This window comes from Eublepharis macularius, chromosome 8 (assembly GCF_028583425.1).
Source record: "Eublepharis macularius isolate TG4126 chromosome 8, MPM_Emac_v1.0, whole genome shotgun sequence".
NCBI lineage: Eukaryota > Metazoa > Chordata > Lepidosauria > Squamata > Eublepharidae > Eublepharis > Eublepharis macularius.
This window is the reverse complement of record NC_072797.1, coordinates 609,700-632,372: the sequence shown is the minus strand read 5'-3', so window position 1 is coordinate 632,372 and position 22,673 is coordinate 609,700. Positions and strand designations below refer to the sequence as shown.

Sequence of the window (22,673 nt, the reverse complement as noted above, 5' to 3'; positions counted from 1 at the left end):
CAATGGGGACGAGGGACGGGCGGTGCCCCGCGAAGGAGCGCTGTCCAATCCAGAAGAGGGTTTGGGGCGCCGGGGCGGGGTCTGTCGCTCGAGCGACGGCCAGCCAATCCCGAGCGCAGTGGGAGGAGCGTGGCGCCTGGCTGCCCGCGGGGCACGCCGGGCGCCGTAGTCCCTCGCCAGGAGAGGAGCGCGATGGGGGCGTCGCGCCTGCCGCAGCCGCTCTGGGCGCTCCTGGCGCTGAGCGCCGCCGCTGCCGCCGCCGGGGCGGGCCGCTACTCGCGCGAGGCCAACGAGGCCGACCCGGCCGCGCCCGCCGAGTTCCGCCTGGTCAAGCTGCAGCAGCTCTGGCAGAAGGCCAACCGGGTAGGCCCCGTGGCGGGGAGTCCCCCTGGCGCCGCCCGACTCCGAGTCGCGCCTGGGCCGGCAGGGGCCGGGGGGCGGGCACAGAGAGGCGCTTCCTCTTCCCCTCTCTCCTGCGTCTGACACGTGTCTTGCGCGAGCGCCCTCGGCACTGCGCGGCTCCTGCCGACTGCGGCTCGGGAGTCCCTGGAGGTTCGGGGATGCGCAGGAGCGGGCCTGGGCAGTCCGGTAGCCCTTCGCCGTCGGGCTCTGCCGGGGCCTTCCCGGGAAAGCCTCCCGCTCCCCGGTCGGCGGGGGAAAGCAGGGCCGGGGGGGGGGACGACTCCCGGCCCCGCCTGGAGGTTGGCGACCGAGCTTGCCGCCGCCTGGCCTGCGCCGCAGCCTTCGGGGCGCTCCTGGAGGGGTTTCTCCCCTTGCCACGGCCGGAGCTGCAGCGGGGCCCGGCTCTGCCCACTGCCCCCTCCAGTACCGCGATCATGTTGTTGTCCAAGTTACCTTTTAACATGACCAGACGTTAAAGTTTAAGTCATGGAGATGTTAACATTAACTCACTTATGTTCATCGCTGACCTGGTTGGCGGCTGGACTTTGAAGCTGGGGGCCCTGGGGAGGTGTCGGCAGAGGTGGATCTGGTGCTGCCCCCAGGCCAAAGCAGCCCCGATCCGCATGGCCAGCAGGCAGGGAGGCCTGCATGAGAGCAGAAGTCTGGGCCAAGACAGAGAGGGTGGCGGCTGGCCAGGCAAAGAGCCCCCCCCCCTCCATCAGCGCCCTTCTGAGGGCAGGAACGTGGGTGGGCCGGAGGCTGTTCGCTGTGTGCCCACCTGCCCCATCCTGCGTGGTGTTGGAGGCAGAGCCGGCTCCCCAGCCTCCCTCTCCCGTGCTCCAGCAGGCCTTTGGTCACACCCACTTCTCAAAGCATTGAAGAAGAATCCTGGGTGAACCCCCTTTCGCAAGGTGGGAGAGGCCCGTTTTGGGGCGCCACCAGCAAGCGAAGGTGGGCTAGTTCTCCTTCAGTCCTGTAAGCCCGCCCGCCCTCTTCGCCTCCTGGCTGCAAAGTACATAACTAGACGGGAAAGTAAGGCTTTGTCTGATTTTCTCTCACTCTCTGAGCCATGTTGCCTGTCCGTGTGGGGCAGCCCAAGCCCCACGTTTTGTTTGGAAGACCTTCTTTGTTTTGGACAGGCAGCCTTGATAGCACCCATGTGTGGGACATGCGGCCACCAGGGAGGGGCCACTGAGTTTCTGCAGCGCTTGGAAGCTGTAGCTGGGCCCTTGCGCAGCTCTTGGTCAGCTGGCCTTTTGTCTCCTGTTCAGAAGCTGCACACAACCAGAATCAGGAATTGATTGCTGAGCTGGAGGAAGCCGCCTGTGCTGTTGAACAAACACGTAGCAGAAACCTCATTGGTTGCCATGTTAATCCCAGAGGGCTGGGAGAGAAGTGGAACCTGTTGCTGGAAGTGAGGAGGGCATTTCGCTTCCATCTGTTTAGGAGCCAGTCCTGGGCCCCCTCTGCTCCCCCCTCTCCTCCCACCATGAGCTGTGAGGTGGGTTGGGCTGAAAGAAAGAGGGTCACCCAGTAAATTTTTGGCAACTGTGGATTTAACTACTCTGCCACTCTGGACGTTGGTTTGCTTATTTAATAAAATATATCCTGTTTTTCCTCGTGGCTCAAGGTGGCTTGCAAATCTCAATTTTAAAACATTACAATTTAATGCATATACAATAAAGCCCCAGAAAACTCTCTCACCCCCCCCCCCCCGAGATGCCTGTGGGCGAGGGGTGCCAGCTGCTGCCTTCTGCTGCAGCTGCTGTGTCCGGATCAGAGCAACAGCCGCCTTGCGAGATGCCGTGCAGGTGCCTTCTGAGGTGTGGGGCTGCCTGCAGCCAGCCCAGCTGCAGAGGAGCTCCTTGCTCCCGGGTGGCTCCTCCGTTCCTATGACAGGCTTTCTCTGAGGCAGGGACTGAGGTGCTGGGGTGCAGTTCACTCCCCAGAGCGGCTCACGTGGGGTTTTTTCCTCAGCAGCTCCATCTCTCCGCTGTGAAACTGGCCGAGCTGCACAGCGACCTAAAGCTCCAAGAGAAGGACGAGCTGAGCTGGAAGAAGCTGAAGGCCGAAGGCCTGGATGAAGACGGGGAGAAGGAGGCCAAGCTGAGGCGGAACCTGCACGGTAAAGACGGCGCTTTGCACAGATTCCCAGCACTTGTGCTGGTGTGTTGTGGTGCTGAGCTTCTGCCGCCCTTCCCACTTCCTGACAGCCTTCCAGGCCCCTCCTCTGTTTCCTTCGGGGTCTTCTCTTGCCCTCCCAGCCAGAGGTGCTGTCTCTTTGTTGCAGCCGCCCTCACAGTACCGACCAGCTACAGCGCCACCACAAACACTCTGGGCCCTGACTCATTTAACCCACCCCCACCCCCCACCCTTTTTGGGTAGCGGAGAGCAACTAGAGTGAGCAGCACCCCCCAGAACCAGTAATCTGAAGTGAAGAATGGCTGAGGGCACGATATTTATAAAATAAATTGAATTTGAACACATTTTATTTTAAGAATGTAAGAATTCAGAATGTCCCATCCCTTTTCTCAGTTTTCACCCCGGTATGTGAAAAACAGATTAGTCAGTTCTGTAGAAGGCACAAAAATAAACCTAAGCCTTTCTAATCTTATCAGTGATATCTTCCTTTCCGGACAGCCCCACCTGCCCTCCCTGTAGGTTGCGTCGTTTTGCTCAATCCAGACATTTCACTCCCGGCGCGCGCGCGCGCTCTCCGTCTCTCTCTCTCACTGCCCCGCCTCCTCTCTCTCTCACTGCGCCCCCCCTCCAGCCTTTCGAAACCGCCTGCTGAGAGCCACATTCACCATCCGCAACAGAGTTCCTAGGCGTGAAAAACCTTGTCAGTCACAGCTGTTGACTGCCATGGTGTGCGTCTTTGGGAGAAAAGACCTTCAACAGGCTCTCCAGGAGTCTTCATAGAATCATATGGTTGGAAGGAACCTCTGGGGTCATCTCGTCCAACCCCCTGCACAGTGCAGGAAATTCACAAATACCTCACCTCAGACACACATCCAGTGACCCTTACTCCATGCCAAGAAGCTGGCAAAACAACTGGGGAAAGGTGTGCTTGCAGTCTTGCCTGGGGAAAGGTGAGCTTGCAGTCTTTATCTGCCTTTCACCCTAAACTGACGTGGCAGAGGCTTGTTTGAGACAAGCAGAGCAGCAACTGATGTTTCCAGTCACAGTCTGACTCTTCTTCTCCCTGCCCCCCCCCAAGCTGCTTTTGTGTGGACGGGGGTGGGGGTGGGGCATTAACGTGGCTTTTTTTGTTAGAACTTCCACTGTCCACCACCAAGCATGAAGCAGACTGCTGGGAACAGACCGGTAGCTTGCAGATGGGCTTCTGTCTATCTTCTGCCTTCCCCTGCTGTACAGGCCTGGAGGACCTTTGAAGAAAAGTTTTGCAGGTGGAATTGTCAGTCGTGGTATATACCTTTCTGTGACTTACTCTCCCCCTGCAGTCATTATGGCCAAGTACGGAATGGACGGAAAGAAGGATGCACAGCTCGGGGCCACGAACTACATCAAGGATGGCCTAGAAAACGAGGTGCTTGATGACCCCAGGCTGGAGAAGCTGTGGAGCAAGGTGGGTGCGAGTCCTGGGGAGAGCAGAGCCCCCGTCAACAGAGCCTGCCTGCTGTTTTCCTTTCGTGAGCCTCGCTGCCGTTTTAAGTTCCTTCTTTTGCAAACTCCAGCTATGCCAGTGGCAGCCCTTTCCTGTATTCTGCACAGGCTGGGAAGAAACGTTTCCTTTCACAGTCCTCCCCCCCTCCCCCACCTAAGGCATAAACGTGCCTGGTGGACAGTCCTAACAAGGCATGTGGAATTTGACTTTTGAGTGTTCAGGTGAACCTGGCGCTCCTCTTGTTCTGGTCAGTGTCTTCCAAAAGGCACAACGCATTCTGCTCCCCTATAAAGCCAAGTATGGAAGCCAGTGGGGGCTGTTACTTCCAACCTGTGGGGCTTCTTTCCAGGCCAAAACCTCGGAGAAGTTCTCGGATGAGGAGCTGGAGAAGCTGTGGAGGGAGTTCAAGCACCACAGCGAGAAGGTCCACGACTACCATCTGTTGCTTGAGACCGTGAGTCGCACAGAAGGTACCTATGCTCGAGGGCTGTGGAAGGCAGTGTGGCAGGCAGGAAGGCAGTGTGGCAGGCAGGCAGCGTTTCACTCCTCAGAGGTTCGGGCCGTGGTTCTCCTGTTTGAAACTGAATCCCACGGGCAATGACGTGGTAGAATTTTCTTCCTGAGTGAGCAGTCGCCTCAGGGAATAGAGTGTGTGTGCATGCGTGTGCCCTGCTGTTTGGAAAACATGGTGCCAGCGTTGTCCACACAGGCACACACACTCCAGCAGGAGGAAGCAGGCAGTGCCTCCAGCTCAGCTGCTCCTCAGCACCAGCCCTTCGCTGCTGCTGAGGAGGAGGAGTTTCTAATCGCCTTCGGGCTTGGTTTCATTTGCTTATTCAAAGAGGCTCTGAGATGAGCTCGACTGGATTACAGACCCCAGGCTGCAGCATTACCGGCTACATCCTGCAAGCAGGCCGGAGCCAGGGGGGTTCCAGAGTGCAGAATGCACAGGCATCCTGTGAAGTCTGCAAAGCACGTGCGATTCGGCTGGGTGTGTGTTTGAGAAAGCCCCTGTTGCAGTGATAGAGATAAAAGCACGTGGCAATAAGCCATACTAGGCAATGCAGAGTAATTCACTGGTATTCTGCGTGAACTTTTGCACTTTGCATGAAGGGTCTGTGTGTTTTTTCAGAATGTTAGGTAACCAAAACAGGCGTGCTTTCATCTTTTGACAGCTAATTAAAAAAAGTGGACTCTGTCTAGATTCTCTATCTAGATTCATAAACCGATAGTGATCTACCAACTTAATACTCTCTGTCATTTCTTACAGATTTATATTGTTTTGCAAGTTGACTATAATGTCACTTTTTGGCTAATTAGAAGGTTATATAATAGAAATTATGAATATTCAATGAAGCATTAAACCAATTATAGTTTGTTTACGCTATCATGTGAAAAGATCTTATATTTGCATAAAATAACCTATAAAACATGCAAATTCAGATAGTATGTTAGAGTTCTGATTGGAAGAAATCTCATGAGGATTTAGGTGAGAAATTCATCTTTGCATTGCAGTGCATTTCATAGAAACTTTGTTTTAAACTTAGAGTTTATTAGGAAATGATAGCAAATTTAATTCTTATTGCCTTTCTGTGTTCTGTTTTTGTAGGAGTGGTATTAATAATCTTACTACATAATTGAGAAAGCGTATTCGAGATGAGTCACCTTGATTCCCCTGCGCAGGTGTGCTCTTGAGCGCCCCTACAGCATTAGGGGCAAGTCGCCGTCAGAGGCTGGTGCAGCAGCATGCCCCGCTGCCTGCTCCCCCCCCCCACTGCCCAACCCACGCCTCCAGCCCGCCTGGGGTGGCCTTGGATGGGACCACTCTGGGCGGGCTGCCAGGCGCCGCAGCACCCAGTTGCCTGCTTCCTGGGGCGGCTGTGAACAGGGCTGCTCCGGGCGGGCTGGCCAGCGCAGCAGTGCCCCCCCCCCCGCTGCCATGCAACCCGCCCAGGACAGCCACGAATGGGGCTGCTCTTTTTTTTTTTATAAAAATTTTTATTGGAATTAGAAATATTTCGTTATTTATAACAATCAAATTACTTTAATATTCCAGTTCTAACCCCCTCCCTTTCCCCCCCCCCGTTTGTTGACTTCCAACAGTTTTCCAACCCTTTGTCTATTCTTCCCCTACTCATTTCAACTTATTTTGTCAATTAAACATATACTTTCACACTCTTCTAAGCTAGTCTATTATAACACAGTACTAAGTCAGTTTCCCTTCACTTATCAACTAACTAATACATTCCTGGCATATTATTCAATAGTAATAATACTGGTAATATTCTCAATATCCTGTACTCTAACTTATTCATTCTAATGTCATCAATATGGGACAAACAATTTATCCCTCCCTATACATAACTTGAGTGCTCATAAGTGATGAATACATTTATAAGTCAACCAATTTAACTTATACTCTATATGTTACTCTTTACTTCCTCTTATATCTCTTATCTTTATAACATAAAGTCAATCAATTTGACTCATATTCTACACATTTCTAAATATCGCTATAACCAAAAATACCTTCAGCATAAGTCAATCAATTTAACCTATATTCTATATGCTACTTCTCATTCCCCCCCTTCTTGTATTCATGAATTTTAATTCTATTAATTCTCAATTACACCCCTATCTGCCAGCAACATAATTAATTAATTAATTTCTATTCTTATATATCACATAATAACTATTACTTAATACTGTATAGAATAATCAAATAGAATAATTGCTTAGTAATTCTTCTTTAACTCTCCTCCCCCCGGTATAGTCACTTCTCTCTTCTTTTGTTTTTCTTCAATAATTCTCAAACTGCCACAGTTCTCCTCCCACCTCCCATTTTTTCACCAAATATTGTTTCAGCTTCTCCCAATCTGTGTTAAACTGTCCTGGATCAAGGTCTCTTAGTTTTCTTGTCAGTTTATCCATCTCCGCCATGTACAGCAATTTGTGAATCCAGTCCTCGATAGTTGGCACTTCTTGTACTTTCCACTTTTGCGCATACAAAAGTCTAGCCGCTGCTGTCATGTAAAAAAGCAATGTCCTATGTTGTGCTGGAATATCTTCCATTCCCAAGTTCAGTAGCAGGAGTTCTGGGTTCTTATTAACTTGAAACTGTAAAATCTCACTTATTACTCTTATTATTTCCCCCCAGTACTGCCTGACTACCTCACAAGTCCACCACATATGATACAAAGATCCTTCATGCTTACGAATGGGGCTGCTCTGAGCGGGCTGGAAGGTGCAGCGGGGGCCCTGCTGCACACTGCCTGCTCCCCTCCCCCAACCCCACGTCTGTGAATGGAGCCCAAGTCTCCCATCCCTTTGCCCACTGGTAGACCTTGCCTTTAATCCCTCAGAGACCAGGTCTACCTCCCCTTCCTTGGCTGGTCCAGTAGACCAGGTCTACCTGTCATGGCTCTGCTGGCAGGGTAGACTTGGCTTCCTCCCCTGACCAAATCGGGGTGCAGCAGAGGTGGCAGTGCCTGGGCTGCCTGCCCTGACCTTTCTAGAGCCTGTTGTATTTCTCACCTACCCCCAACAACGGGCTTTGTTACTAGTCATACATATTTTGATAACTTGCTTCATTAAAAAACTAGGGTATAATGTATTGTCGAAGGCTTTCACGGCTGGAGAACAATGGTTGTTGTGGGTTTTCCGGGCTGTATTGCCGTGGTCTTGGCATTGTAGTTCCTGTTTCGCCAGCAGCTGTGGCTGGCATCTTTTGGTGCTACACCTCTGAAGATGCCAGCCACAGCTGCTGGCGAAACGTCAGGAACTACAATGCCAAGACCACGGCAATACAGCCCGGAAAACCCACAACAACCAAAACTAGGGTATATTTCAGTAAAAGGAAATAATAAACTCTAGACAGGTTTCTGTGTGCTTTGATGAGAAAGAGGCAAAGCAGTAAAGAACCCTCTATAACGAAATGTCCTGATAAACGGATTGTTCGGAGAGCAGGTCCTGTTGGACAGACCTCGCTCATTGCAGGAAGCTGCCCAGGAGAACAGAGCCGTCTCTCCTTTGAGCTGGCGGAAGCGTGGTTAAGGCGCAGGCAGGCAGGGAGCCCATTACACCCCCCAGGGAAGGGGCAGGCCCCTGCTTCTGGGTATTGTTAGGCCCGCCGCCTTCTGCAGACCCTCCCTCGGAAAGGGGTGCGGGTGGCTTGTTCTCCACACGTGAGCACCAGGTGGTCAGTTTCGAATCCAACATGTCTGCTCTTGTTTGATTTTTCTTCGTTGGTGACATCACCACTCTGTCCTGTGGCTCATTCGGTGCCCCTCGGCCCTCAAGGCGGCACACAGTTAAAAATCAAATGCTGCAGTAATAATAAAACACGGTGAGAGTCCTGAACGCTGGACATGGCGGTCTATGCTCCACAGGCATCCCTGTTGCAGTAGAAAAGTTTTCTGCACCCGTTATCTTTGTGCCTAATTTCTCGTGTTTGGATACATCCCTATAAACCCTTTTGGCTCTCCTCACAAAGTGGGCGCTGCAGCTGCTCGTGTCGAACCCCTTTCTGGCTATCATGGGATCATCTTACGGACAGGCGGCCCCAGAAACTCCTGCAAAGGCCTCGCAGTGCTGGCTGTCCAGTGTCCAGCCCCTCTCTAAGTAGCTCCCTTTTCTGCTACTGCTCGCTGTGTTGAGGGCTTCAGGGAGCTGCCGCCTCCCTGGAAGATCCCCTGAGGCTAGGGAGACATTTCTCAGGCCCCCGATCACTGCTTGTAAGCACAGGTCAGTAAGCCTGATAAACGAAGCCTGTCGGCCAGCATCGACTAGTGGCCGGAGTGTGGGCCTAGGCTCTGGGAGTACCAGGCTCAGCCCTCCCTCTGCCACGGATGCGTGTTGGGTGCCCGTGGGCCAGTCACACACCCTCAGTAACCTGCCTCACAGGGTTGTTGTGGAGATAAAGTGGAGGAGGGGAGAATGATACAAGTCACTTTGGGTCCCAACTGGGGAGAAAGGTAGGGCATAGATTTTTAAAAGTGAACAAGTAAAGTAAGTGTTTGTCATTTTCCCTGGGGGATCTTTTGCAGACATGTCTTCAGGTGCCTGTAGGGAGTTAAGGAATCGAGTGGTACTAAGGCTAAGCTTATGTGGCTCTCAGACCCGCATACATTTCCAGCGTTGCATTCACTGGCTGACACTCTTTGGTCACAGATATCTCAAAGAATGTGATCAGCCCCATGGAAGAGGAGGCGCTCAAGGAGGACCTGTTGCATCAGAAGCACCGAGAGCTGAAGGAGAAGCTCCAGAGCATCAACCAGGGCTTTGAGCGGCTGCGCCACGTCAGTCACCAGGGCTACGACGCCACCAGCGGTACGGCTTTCCTCTCTTGGGTGCCTGGGGCCACCTCCTGCAGCTGTCCTCCTCACCTTTACCCTTTAGACGTCTGTGGTCCGCTGTGACCCTGGGCACGTGGGCGGGAACCAAGACGTCCACATTCCAGAGGCTGCACCCAGTCCAGTCCCGGCTGTCTTCTGTGGAGATGGGCGGTGTGTGGGAGGTGGGCAGTTGGCTGCGTGGCAGGGCTGCAGGCTCTCACGTGTGCCAGGCAGGGAAGGGGTGCAGTGACCCAGGTAGACCTCCAAAGTGGGCAGAGGTGCCTGCGCTGCCTGCGCTGCCACTTGGACTGGCACCCTGGTACTGAGTCGAAGCTCAGGGAGGGGAAGGGGCCTCTCCTCTCCTCTTACCCGAGGGGTGTATTTATCTGAGGTAGGCTGGACGAGGCCAGCCATCGCCAATCGTCGCAGGGGGCCGTTTCAAGCCTTCTGGCAGGGGGATGTTGCTCTGGCTTCTTCGTTGTGCAACCAGCCTTTCCTCTGGCTGCACAACGGAAAGGTTTGTGCACATGTATTAAAACCAGACCAAAGACATGAATCACCCTCAGCTGAGACCCGCTGCAGGGCCCCTGGGAGCAGGCCTTTGCTTGCCTGGTGGTGCGTGGAGGACACACTTCCTCTCCACGCGTCCCTGCTGGGCCCTTCTCGACACCAGGGGATCCCCCTCCCGCTGGCCAGGCCTCCCCCCTCCTCTCAGGTTCAGGGGCTTGATCTGCTGTTTGCTGTCTTGCGCGTATCTGTCTCAAGCTCAGTTGTCTGAGGATGTGTTCAGTGTTTTTTTCAGTTGTTCTAGTTATTTATTTGGAATATGTCTGTGCTGCTTCTTCGAAGTCCTGCTTGAGGCAGCTTCCACAAGCCGTTAAGAAAAGATGTCAGCAGCATAAAAACTACCCGTAAAACAGAAGCAGACCATTAAAAAGAGGATAAAATAAAACCCCTAATTAAAAGCTTGGTTTAAACAATGTGATTTGGCTTGAGAGAAAGCAAAATAGGCAGCAGGCAAGTCTCAAGGGGGTGGGTGTTCCAAGGGTGAGGGGCCAGCACAGAAAATGCCCCGACTGTGTTCAGCGCCTGCCTCATCTCTGATGGCGGGCCCAGAGCAGGGCTTGAGAGGCAGATCTGAACTGGTGAGGTGGATAGTATGGGAAGAGACGGTCCTTCATATACCCCAGCCCAGCCATTTACATAGGGTGGTATGGTCCCTGTAAAGAACCTGGCAGTGGCCTGGCCCCACCACATTTTGAACAAATTAAAGATTCCAAACACTGTTCAAAGGCAGCCCCCCACACAGCGCATTACAGTAGTCAAGCCTGGGCGTCGTCAGGGCTTGGGTCACCATGGCCAGGTCACACTTTTTGAGAAATGGCCATATCAGCCACACCTGGATAAAAAGGCTGTATGTGCCACGGAGGAGACCAGAGCCTCCAGCTGTAGGCTGGGTCCGGTGGCACCCACAAACACCAAGCCACTCCTTCATGGGGAGTGCACTCCCTCCAGGACAGGCTGGGTCCGCAGTCCCTGAGCAGATTCTCCACTGACCAACACTGCCGCACTGCTGTCTGAATTGAGCTTCAGTTTACTGGCCGTCGACCATCCCGATACCATTTCCAGGCATACAGGACCTCCACAGACCCACCTGGCTTAGCTGTGAAGGAGAAAGAGAGCTGAGTGCCACCCGTATGTTGGATGGTGGCGCCTCTCTCCACATCCCTGGATGACCCCTCCCAGCAGTTTCATGTAGATGTTTAATAGCACGGGTGGGAGATAAGATGAAGGCCTGCTGGTCTCCACAGCCTTGATGCCCCAGGGCGGCGCAGCAGTCCTCTGGCGCCACCTTCTGGCCTCAGTTGGTCAAGCAAGAGCAGAAGGACTGAAGCAGGGTGTCCCCAGCTCCCAGCCCAGCCGGCCTCTCAGAAGGATGCCATAGTCACTGGTATCGAAAACCTCTGAGAGGCCTAGGAGGATCGACAGGGACGCCCCCCCCTCCCTCTCTCAGGGAAGGTCATCAGTCAGGGCTGCCAAGGTCATTTCTGTTCCAAAGCCAGGCCTGAGTCCGGTTTGAAATAGGTCTTGGTAATGTGTCCCTCCAGGACGGCCTGAAGCCGTGCAGCGCCCATACGCTCGAGCACCTTGCCCAGGAATGGAATATCAGCCCCTGGGCGGTCGTTGTCGGGTCATTTGGGTCCAGGGCTGTCTTCTTCGGGGGGGAGGGGCGCAGAACCGCCTCTTTCAAAGTGGTCGGAACTACGCTGTCCTGCAGGGAGGGCATTTATCGCCTCCTGAACTTAGTCTAGCAGCTCTTCACGCGAGACTGTCGAGCGTGGGGAAACGGCCTGCGCTTCGAAGCACGTTGTCGATTTCATCAGGCCTCCCCACCTGAAAGTCATCCATGCAGCTAAGACCGGACTGCGCACCAGTGGCATCCGGATACCGAGCCAGTCTAAGTGTGGTGTTGAAATTGTGGCGGATGCGAGCAGTTTTATTTGCAGAATGTATTGCAAGGGAATCCCAGTGGGCTTGGGTGTTTTCTGGGTCAGCATCCTCTGGGGCTTGAGATAAAACCCCCTCCCCACCAAGCTTATCAGTCAACACCCTTAAAGGCTATTATGGTGGAAAGGCAATGCATGCATTTCTGGAATAAAACTGGATCCCTTTAGCCCTGTCCCAGATAGGAGAGCCAGTGTGGTGTAGTGGTTTGCCGTGGAAGCTCGCTGGGTGGCTTTGGGCACGTCGCACACGCTCAGCGTAACCTACCTCACAGGATTGTTTTATGGATACAGCAGAGAAGGGGGGAATGGTCTGAGCTGCTTGGGGTCACCATTGGTGAGAAAGGCAGGGGTGTAAGTGTAGTAAATAAATACTTACTTTTTAGCAATGGAAGTGCCTCTTCTTTGTCCCTGCAGAATTTGAAGAGCCCAGAGTGATTGACTTGTGGGATATGGCAAAACTAGCCAATTTTACGGAGCAAGAACTTGAATCTCTTCGGGTAAGTTGAGTGGAATCAATACTTAGCCTGCCAGGACTGGGAGTGGTGGCAGATGGCACTTCAGCGCCCTCTCTCCCCGCTCCTGCCATGTGCGAAGGAGGCCCAGCAGCTGGCGGGCCAAGGAGTCCTTATTGGCTGCTGTAAGCTGCCAGGACAAGGGGCTGGCCTTGGCTGGTCAGGAATGGACTCCCTTGGGATCAGCAGCCTTCTCAGGACCCTGAATGGTCTTCACCCACGTCCCCTCCAAGCTCAAGTCTGAATAGCACCCTCTTTGCCGAGCGCCCCTGGGCTCTCTCGCTTTCGGGGCGTTTGGGAGTCCCAGCCTGCGGAAGGTGCAAGGATGCACCGCAGGCCAGAAGAAAGGGCAGCCTTGACAGGAGAATGGCTTGTCTGAGAATGTGCAGGACGGAGACAGCCACGCTGCTTGGCCCTGCAGTGGTTCTTGATTTCCTCTCCTAGGAAGAGCTGAAACACTTTGAAGCAAAAGTGGAGAAGCACCATCATTACCAGAAACAGCTTGAGATTTCCCATGAGAAGCTGAAGCACGTGGAGGGGATTGGCGACAAGGAGCACCTGAGCCGAAACAAGGAGAAATACGCTCTGCTGGAAGAGAAGACCAAGGAACTGGGGTACAAGGTGAGTGGGGTCTTTCGTGCTCCCCTCTGCTTGGCTGGTTTCCTTTGGGGGGAAAATGCCTCCTGTGGTGCCTTGGCGGTCCCCTGCTTGTCTGAGAGTGTGCAGGATGGAGACAGCGAGCGCATGCACAGGCAGGCTGGACGGGTCCCAGGGGGGCACGGTTCCAGCATCCAAAGAGTTGCTCCCCAGACAGAAACTTCACAGCAGTTCTGCCAGCCCCCACTTGGCATTCACTGTTCTCCAGCTCCCCTGCACCCACTTTTCATGGGAACACGGACCAGACTGCCGGATCGGACCAGTGGCCCGCAGAGACTGAGCAAGTGCCCCCAAAGGCCCACGGCAGCTCATCGCTGTAAACAGACCTTCCCTCCACGAATACCACCAGTCTTCTTTTAAGCATTCGGAGCCTCCTTGCAGGCCGTGGCAGGCAGTTCCCCGAGAGGTTCAGAAAACGTTCATTATGAACCTGCTGCCCATCAGTGTCTCGGGCGCAGCGTTCCGGGACCTTGAGAGAGGGGGAGAGAGGAAGTTCCCTCTCCAGGCAAGGATAGGTCGGGCCCCTGAGGTTCCAAAGAGTTAACAGAACACCCAGGCCAGGACTGAACGGCCGAGGAAACCAAGGAGCAGAACGCCCGTTCCAGCTCTTAACCCTTTCCTTAAGGAGCGTGGGAGGCAAGTAGGCCGAGCCTTGCAGGAGATCCCTGAGAAAGGCGATCGCTGGAATCAGACATCAGAATCCCCCTGCCCTCCTTGTGTCAGCAGACACAGCCCGGGGCCCAGGGAGCAGAGTGGCTGCTGACCGAAGGCTGGGCTTTCTTCTAACAAGAAATGTGGCTAGGAAATGGCCAGTTCTAGGAATGGCGTGTTGTTGTTATCCCCACGACAATCACCCTGTGAGGTGGGTGGGGCTGAGAGAGCTCTGAGAGAGCTGTGACTGAGCCAAGGTCACCCAGCTGGCTTCAAGCGGAGGAGTGGGGAGTCAAACCCGGCTCTCCAGATTAGAGTTCTGCCGCTCTTAACCACTACACCAACCTCACAGGATCGCAGTGAGGATAAAATGGGGAAGACAAGAACCACGTTTCCTACTCTGAGCTCCTTAGAGCAAGGGTGAGGTGAAAATGCCCCAAATAAAGAATGCTTCTGTTTCTCCTTCCGAGCTGGCTGGTGCTGGGATCGAGCTCTTCAGAACTACGGTCATGGCCCTTGTATGGTATAATGCCCTGCGGTCTCAGAAGGGATATTGTAGAGCTGGAGAAAGTAGAAGGGAAGGCAATCAAAATGTTCACGGGATTAGAACACCTTTTCTGTGTGCAAAGGCTAAAGACTGTGCGGCTTTTCAGGTGGAAAAAAAGATGACTGGTGGGGAGAGTGTGGTAAAGATTTGTACCGTTATGCGTGGGGGTGGGGAAAGTGGATAGAGAGAGGCTTTCTCCCCTCCCCCCCCCCCGTAATGCTAGGGCATGGGGGCACCAATTGATATTGACGGGCAATAGCTACAGGACAGACTATAGGAAATGCGGCTTTACTCAACAAGTTATTAAAATGTGTGGAGTTCACTGCCTGCAAACGTAGTTTTGGTCCCAGGCGTAGACGGCTTTAAAGGGGGTTAGACAGGCTCATGGAAGGGAGGTTTATCGGTGGCCACTAGCCGTGGGTGGCTAGAGGGAGCCTCTGCATCCGGAGGCAGTCGACCTCTGCACCCCAGTGCCGGGAGGCAGCGTCAGGGGAGGGCCTTGGCCCCTGTGCCCCATCCCTGGCTGGGCTAGACGGAGCTCCTGTCTGAGCCTGCAGGGTCCTTTTTATGTTCTAGCCTTGGGGCTGCAAGCGCCGTGGCCGCCCCCCGGTGCCCCTTGCTGGCCAGCCCTTCCCCTCTCAGGTCCCTTTTGGTGAAGCACGGCAGGGAGGCCCGCCCTTGCCGCTGCCAGGCTTCCCCCCCACGCCCCGCCCGGCTGGCACTGCTGCTGCCAGGCTTAACCTCGTGGTCCGGAGCCGTCCTGTTCTGGCTGGGGGAGGGCAGCCGTGCCCGAGTTGTGGAGCCCCTCCCAGCTGCTGTGGTCTTTCTCACCCTCAGGTCAAGAAGCACCTGCAGGACTTGTCCAGCCGAATCTCCAGGGGTCTCCAGCACAACGAACTATGAAACCCTTTGCCAAAGTGGGCCGCCTGCACGTGGGCTGAAGGGCCACTTTGAATTCACGCTCTGTGGAACTGCTGGACATTCTGGTGCTGCTCGACTCTCGCCTGGAGGTGTTTTTTCCAAGTATGTGTGTTAATCACGTTCTTGATCCTTACTGTTAGAGTGAAAAGGGTCCAATAAATTTCTCACTATATTCTGTAGTCTAACTTCTGCATAAAACACAAGCCTTTGAAATGAGAAGCCCTTAAAAAAAAGGGCACTCCGAGGGCCCAGTTGTTGGAAAGTGTGTTTGTTTGTTTTGGGGGGGTTGGGGGTTGGATTTCTAAGCTGCTAGTCCAGTGTGTTGTGTTGTCCTTTTGTTTGGAAATGGACCACACAATACCTTGTCCAGTGTCAAGCTGTGAAGCCTAGAGTAGGAGCTGTGAGCAGGCAGAGCGCCTCTCTTCTGTGACATTTTCTGATATGACCTTAATGGCAAGTGTGGTGCTGCAGGCGAAAGGGACCAGTAGAGGCTGCCTGGCCGAAACGCCCGAATCCTCCCCCTTTCCTCCTCCGCTGAGGTTAGCAGCAGTGCTTGGAAGCGGGTCGGGTTTTGCATGGAGCTCGGATTGTGGCTGCCTCCCCTCCTGCTCCTGGCTGCCTTTCTCCCGGGGTGGGGTGGGGGTCGTTTGACTCCTTGGGAAATCTGGTGAGCTGAAGTGCTGCTCGGTGAGCGACGAGGGATCCTGTTAGCAGCACGCCCGTGAGCGTCCCAGGAAGAGGAAGCTGGTCGGAAAATGTTTGTGGAGCCAGAGAGAGAACCTGCGGTCGGCATGAAAGTGAGTGACGCGGTCACTGGCCTTCCATGTCTGTGTCTTAATCTTACATTTTGTTAAATATTTTGTTAAATATTGTTGTTGAAAAACAAGCATTTATTTTATCAACCTGAGGAGTTAGCTGTGTTAGTCTGTAGTCACAAAATAGTAAAGAGTCCAGTAGCTTCTTTAAGACTAACCAACTTTATTGCAGCATAAGCTTTTGAGAACCCCACAGCTCTCTTCATCTCTCTCTCTCAGAAGAGAGCTGTGGCTCTTGAAGGCTTGTGCTACAGTAAAGTTGGTTAGTCTTAAAGGTGCTGCTGAGCTCTTTAGTATTTTATTTAAACATCCTTATCCCACTTTACTTCCGTGATTCAAAGCCGTTTACGTGCCAGCATGCAGAATGTGTCAGACTGAAAGAAATGCCCCAGGTGTACAGGGTATTGAAAAATGCATGGCTAGATCCTTAATTTCCAAACTACCCCCCAAACATCCCATCTCAACTAAAGGCTCTTGACAGCGGAAACCTCTGTGCCCCCCGGTCCCTTCCTCACTTGCTTGGGACCGCCATTCCATAAAAATGATCTCTTGATTGAGAAGTCCCCAGAGTGAATGGAAGAGAAGGCCGATCTCCAGGACTGTCCCGTGAGCAGGAACTGCCCGCAGGAGCACGACTGGCATATAGGTTCAGACAGGGAGCCCTTGGGGCCCAGGGTTGTAAGTGGCTGTGGAGGGAAGCCCCCTGCCCCTTCAGTCGAGGCTGGGGGCTCTTGGGCAGCCAGCGAAGGTGCTCCAGGGTGCGAGTGAGAAGTTCAAAGGGGCTTCCCTGGTCCAGAGAGTGCAGACCGCAGCGGCACAAGGGAAGCTTCCCAGCTGTCTTTAACGGCTGGTCCATAGGTCATGTTACAGCGGAACGGGTCAGCGTGGCCAGGCCAGGCGAGTCCAGAAGGAGGGAGGTTACTCATGAGCAAGGTACTGTTGGTACTGGTGGTAACCTGGTCCTCCAGGGTGGGTCCAAGGGCACCCCTGACTTCTTCCATAATATACCAATGAAAAATTCATCGCGAGCGAGCCCCTGACTCCCTTGTGGAACTCCAGCCTCCCTGGCTGGTTTTGTCTCGGTCTTGTCTGCATTCGGTTTCAGCTTCTCCCCCGTCAGCCACTTGCCCACACCAGGATGTGAACAGCCACTTCCAGAGTCTCAGAGAGCGGAACGTGGAGCTGGGTGTCCTATGCAACCTTGCCTTAGTAGCCCCGAGCAGATGTTGAAAAGCGTAGGGGAGAGAGAAGACCCTTGCGGGACTGTACGGGTCAAACCTGTGTCTCCCATGGAGAATGGGTCTTGTGGGACAGGGAAGGGCAGGATCTCGGGAGGGCCCTTCCGTACTTGCCACTCCGTTCTGTGAACACTGCAATAAGGTGGCAGGGTCTGCTGGGTCAGAAGCAGCAGCAGGCAGGGATCTGCCGGAGAGCAGTTTCCCTTCTCCCTCTCTACAGGAAGGGCTGTTTAATTTCCAAAATCGGCCCCAGACCAGCCGCCGGATCCTCTCCGGAACCAAGGTCAGAGGGGCCTGCTGCATTAGGGGCTGTTTGCTGACAAAGGCCGAGCCTCCGGTTAGCAGTTTCAGCTGAAAAGTTTTCCTTGCGCCTAACCTAATGCTGGAACCACTGGGAGCTGCCTTGGCAGAGCCCCCCTGCAGTGAGGTCACCAAGGCATCCTCCCAATCTCTCTCTCTCTCTCTCTCTCTCTCTCTCTCTCTCTCTCTCACACACACACACACAGACCCCCCCCCACCCCCTTCATGATTAAGAAATGCTCCTGACATTTGGGGACTTCCCCCCCCCCTCCACCAAGCAGATTCGCTTGGTACCCGTTCGCTGCATGGATCCCACCCCCTGTCTCCAAGCCCAGGAAGAACGATCATTTCCCCCCACCCCACCCACCCACCATTCAGTCCTAAGCCCCCTAACGGGAGCCAAAGTCTCCCCCTAAGCGCTGGGATTGGTGCAGCGGCCCAAGGCCCCTTCAGCCTCGCCTCGCCTGGGCGTGGGCCTCTTAGAATCTTCCCTCTTCGGGTATTTGGGCCCTGCCTGAGGACTCGGGTCTCTGCTCCGCCGGGCAGCCTCTGCTCTGCCGCCTCACCCCCCTTTCTGTGGCCTCTTGCCTCCCCACCGCAAGTGGTGCACGTTGCACAGTGTGGGTGGAGGGCTTTTCGGAACCATTGCATCTTAACGAGGGCATTATTGTATGCTTGTTGTCATGGATGCTTGAATGTAATATTTTCCTCAATAAAGCAGTCTCTGATTTCACCATATTCCTGGTCTCGGGGCTTTTTTCAAACTTGCGTGAGGAGTTTTGTCACACTGTAGAACGGCCTCTTGGCCCAGACTGGGCCTGCTTCTTTAAGCGGAGTGCAAAACCGAAGCCACCGCCGCCATGCAGTAAGGTGGTAGAAGGGAGGCTCTCTTTGGTGGGCTACCCTAGAGGGATGCCGGGGACTCCGGGGGGGAAGAGGGCAGCATCCCCACGACACGCATTGTGGGCACCTGAGTTCTGACCACGCAACTTAGCCTAAAAAGCAGCACTGAAAAGCAGGCCTGCAGTTGACTACATCTTTTGCTAAAAAATGGTTTCCTAACTGTAGTTGCATCTTCCGTCAGGAGCTGAAGGGGTGCTCCCAAGAAGTAGATGGATACCACTAAGAGGCAGTTTACCTTTTCCAGGCACAGATGATCCAGCCTGGATCCAGTTTGCAGGAGGTGACCTTCTTCACTGCCAGACCCCCATCTACCTCACTCAGGGAGATCACCCCAAAACTGTCCACGGAACTCAGACAAGCGGGTGCTTGTGACACTCTGGGGCAGGGTCTACCCTCCCAAGTCAGACCAGATGAGATGGGCTCCACCAGCAGTGAATCTTGCAAAATTGTCACAACAGACCTCAGAGTTTAGCTCTTCAGGGAGCTGAGTGTCCACAGATCATGAACACCTCAAGTAGCTGAGCTGGATGAGGTACAGTCGATGCAAGATGGTGGAGAAGAAAAGCTCCCTCGGCTGGCCCCATTGCTGCCTCATGGGCCTGTGGGGGGGCGGAGGGGGCTGCAGTGTGCTGTGTCTGAATCTTCTCCCAGAGATACTCAAGAGGTCTCCTGACACTTCAGTCCCTCTGGCGTCCCACTAAACCATGGGACGATGGCCCTCCGGGAGAACTGAGCAAGGGCCTTCGGCTGTTACCCCAACCGGCTTGCCTTTTCAGGCTCTCCAGCAGAGTTGCTGTTCGGGCTCTCAAAGCTCTCCATAGCTTCCTGGAAGCCTAGTGGATCCACTGAGACGGCAGGCCGGCCGGCTGGCCCAATTGCCCCCCCTGACCTTGCAAAGGGAGGAGGAAACATAATTACTCACACCCTTAGTGGATCATTAACAGATACCTCACCTGCAAAAATGGCTTGTTCAATAGTCCCTTTTGCTCCACAGCAGTGTTGTACTTTGCATTCTCTTTGGGCTTTTCTTGTTCGTGGTGGGCCACCAATTTGCAGATGAAAGAGTGGGGCATCAGAAAGGTACAGAAAGACACACCTTGGCAGAATCTCAGCGGTGGGTGCTGAGTGGTTCTGTGTGTGCTGGCGTAGGCTGAAATTCCACAGGACACCGACCCAGGGCAAACGGGACTGCCTGGAAGGGCGGGGTGGGTGGGACTTAAAGTGAAAATGGCCACTGTCTCATTAACAGAAATCAAGTCCATTTCTGCATTTAGCACCGATGTTTCCATCACAGGAGGCAAAAACTGTCTGTAGCAAGACAAGGGCCAGTTCCACTCCTTGGGGTCCCAGCTAGGTGCTTGTGCAGGATCGTGGCCACTCCATTTCCGTGGGGCTTTGGGGTTAGGGTTGCCAGACCTCTTGCCGTGGCAGGAGACTTTCTGCCAGCAACCTTTGTTGCCCACTGGCATTCAGAGCAGTGATGGGAGAACATTTTTTAAAGAACTGCATTGTGCACAGTGTCGCATCACTTCAGGGGAAAACCTCTGTGGTTCTACCACAGAGTTTCTGACAATTCCTAGAGCAACATGACGTCATTCCTGGTTTCCCCACGATACTGGCAGCCCCACACCACAAGTTCCTGGAGGCTGAGAAAAAAGAAATCTCCCATGTCCAATGCAAGAGGAGGAGTTAGTTTATCCTCCACCTCCTGAGCTGTTTAACCCAAGGCAGTGGCCCAGAGGGCAGCACTTGCCCCCTGGGGAGAATCGGTAGAGTAGCAGGGGACTTGGCTTAGGCAGGGTTCTCAGAGCCCCTGAGAAAATAATAAAAGATAAGGCAGTGGACGGATGCTCTTTGGGACAAAAATGCGTCCTGAAGTTCCAAAGGAAACGTGTTGCCAACCTCTGGGCAAGCAGAAGGGGTGACGCGGCCACCGCACTTCGGCTGGCGGAGCAGCAATAGCTGTAGGAGGAGGGGGGGAGCCAAAAGAATATCAAAGTAATACTTGCCAAATACAGGAATTTGTGTTGCGTCCAAGACAAGCCACCGTGGTTTCCTGGCTCTTTGGATTTGGAGTGGGGGGCTTCCCAGGAGAGCACCAAAGGCGATTGCATCCTGGGTGGACAAGAGGGCTTGGCAGGGTGGAGGCTTCACCCGTTACTGAGGCAGGCTGGTCGGAGGCCTTTGGGCAAGGCCAGTAAAAGGGAATTAAGCCCAGCTGGGTGCTCGATGGTTAGATGTTGCACTCAGGAAGACTCTTGCTGACAGAATTACGTCGGAGGCCGGGGGGGGGGTCCCTGGCTTTGTGGGCCCCCTTGGCCATGGGTGGGCGTGCGGATGTCCCATCAGCGAATCAGTTCCCTGCCCAAGGCACTGGCCACAGCATAGCCTGACCGAGGAGCGCCTGGCCCTCGCCCTCTCTGAAGCCAGGCATTGCTAGTTCCTACAACGGCTACCAAGATTGGGGCAGACAGCTGTCAGACTATAGATGACAGGATATGGCAGAGAGATCTCTGGATCATTACAGCAAGACACGGGTCCTTGGTTGGATGACTTACTCAGAAATCAGATCTTTTCCATATGCACTGGTCCATAAGTTCACTTAGAAGCAAGGATGCCTCTGAGCAGTACCACTTCCTTGAAAGGAATAAAGGCTTGAGGAAAGCACAGATCTAAATACTCAAACATCCCCCTCCCTTCTAACCCACCAGTTTGAGCAGGAAGAAGTCTGGGAAACTTTTCTGGAATTTCTACATCAGCTAGATGAGATACAGAGAACTGTAACATTTCGGACACTCAGTGAGCTTCAAAGAAACAGATTACCCACAGCTCTCCCAGCTGCGTTCTCAGGCTGGGAGGGGGAGAAACGAAAGCGAGGCACATAGCATTTGCAGTATGAAATCAGACAGTAACACAGTGTGATCATTTGGCATCCCCCTAGAATAACGACATGGGTGTAGGGGCTGCAGTCATGACTACATGTCTAGGAAGGTGGTCCTCGGTCTCGCCACTCCTGCCAGCTCTCCCCAGGAGTTAGTTTAAAAGCTGCTCGGCCACTTTGTTGACATGAAGTCGTACTGGGGCTGTGCTGGGGTCATCTTTCTGGCTGTCGTTGCTCCTGCAGCAGCCTCCACGGCATCTCCTTTGGGCTGCTGTTTTGAAAATGCAGACAAGCCGCGGGACTCGCCTTGCACGCACAGCGGGGCCTTGGAGCCTCCTCCTCTCCTCCCTTTTCTGAGCAGAGGAGAACGCAAAGAAGTTTCGCTGTGGGGGAGCAAGAAAGGGCTTCTGCTTTCCCAAGAGAGCTGAAGGTGGGTCCTCCGGGGGCTGCTGTGGCAGTTTCTGGTTTGGAGCAACATGTTACAGTTGTGGCCAGGTGTGGAATCTTGGGCGGGTGTGGCAGCCAATCAGAGTATTGCAGGGCTGGGCGTGTCACAGCCCCTCACCACCCCAATCCCCTCTCCTTTTTGCTGATTTATTTGGGAGGCATCCCCTTCCAGAGGGACTGGCTACAAGAGAAGGAGTGTGGGGCATGAACGGCCAGGTTGGCACTGGGCTGGGCTGCCAACCGCTGGGCTTCTGTTTGTGATATGCCGGGCATGTTTAATTACTCAGTATGCATTTTAAATGCTGCAATTGGCATCCAGGGAGCCTGACTGCAGAGTCCAGGCTGCAATTTAATTTTCTCCCCTGATTTATTGTGAGTGCTCTTTGTCAGCCTCCCGGGAGCTTCTTCGTTTGGCTGCTAGGTTCCTTTCTGGCTGGGGGAGGGGGGCACGAGAACAGAGTTGCAGGGCCTGAGGTGGCGGGGGGGGGGCTGGGGGGCTGTGTTAGTGAGTTTGCAGCAAAACCGGAAAGGGGGTTTGTGGCTCCTTATTTGTTTGCCACAGGCAGCACCTGACAACAGCTGGCGCCAGTTGCAGCCTCTGAACTGTTTTGAGAAAATTGACCTGCAGGGAAAGGGTGTCGTGAGTTCCCAGCGGGTGGCCATGTTGGTGTGCGGCAGAAGAGCCAGGTTCGAGGACCAACAAGACTTCCAGCATATAAGCGTTTGAGGTTCATTTCCCACCAGCTGCTTGTATTGGCAGTCAGCTCCTGCCAATGGGATTCGGATTAAAACCCAGAAGCCCCGTGTGGGCAGCTGCTTTGTTTTTCCTCCATGCCTCTGTGACCTCTAAGCCAGGCCAGTGCTTGGAAGATCTCCTCCACTCCGTCCTGTCCTGGAATCGAGAGTACCTGCAAGAAGCCAGACCACCACC

At 54.0% G+C, this 22,673-nt stretch overlaps 1 protein-coding gene across 1 annotated transcript; it reads left to right on the top strand.

Annotated features, from left to right (window-relative positions):
* Positions 1 to 166: 166 nt before the first annotated feature.
* LRPAP1 (LDL receptor related protein associated protein 1) lies at positions 167 to 15,330 on the top strand. The gene is made up of 8 exons (XM_054986818.1): positions 167 to 363; positions 2,383 to 2,527; positions 3,867 to 3,991; positions 4,380 to 4,500; positions 9,200 to 9,358; positions 12,285 to 12,367; positions 12,827 to 13,003; positions 15,075 to 15,330. The coding sequence occupies exons 1-8, from the start codon at positions 193 to 195 to the stop codon at positions 15,138 to 15,140; spliced, it is 1,047 nt and encodes a 348-aa protein (XP_054842793.1). The 5' UTR covers positions 167 to 192; the 3' UTR covers positions 15,141 to 15,330.
* The last annotated feature ends 7,343 nt before the right edge of the window (positions 15,331 to 22,673 follow it).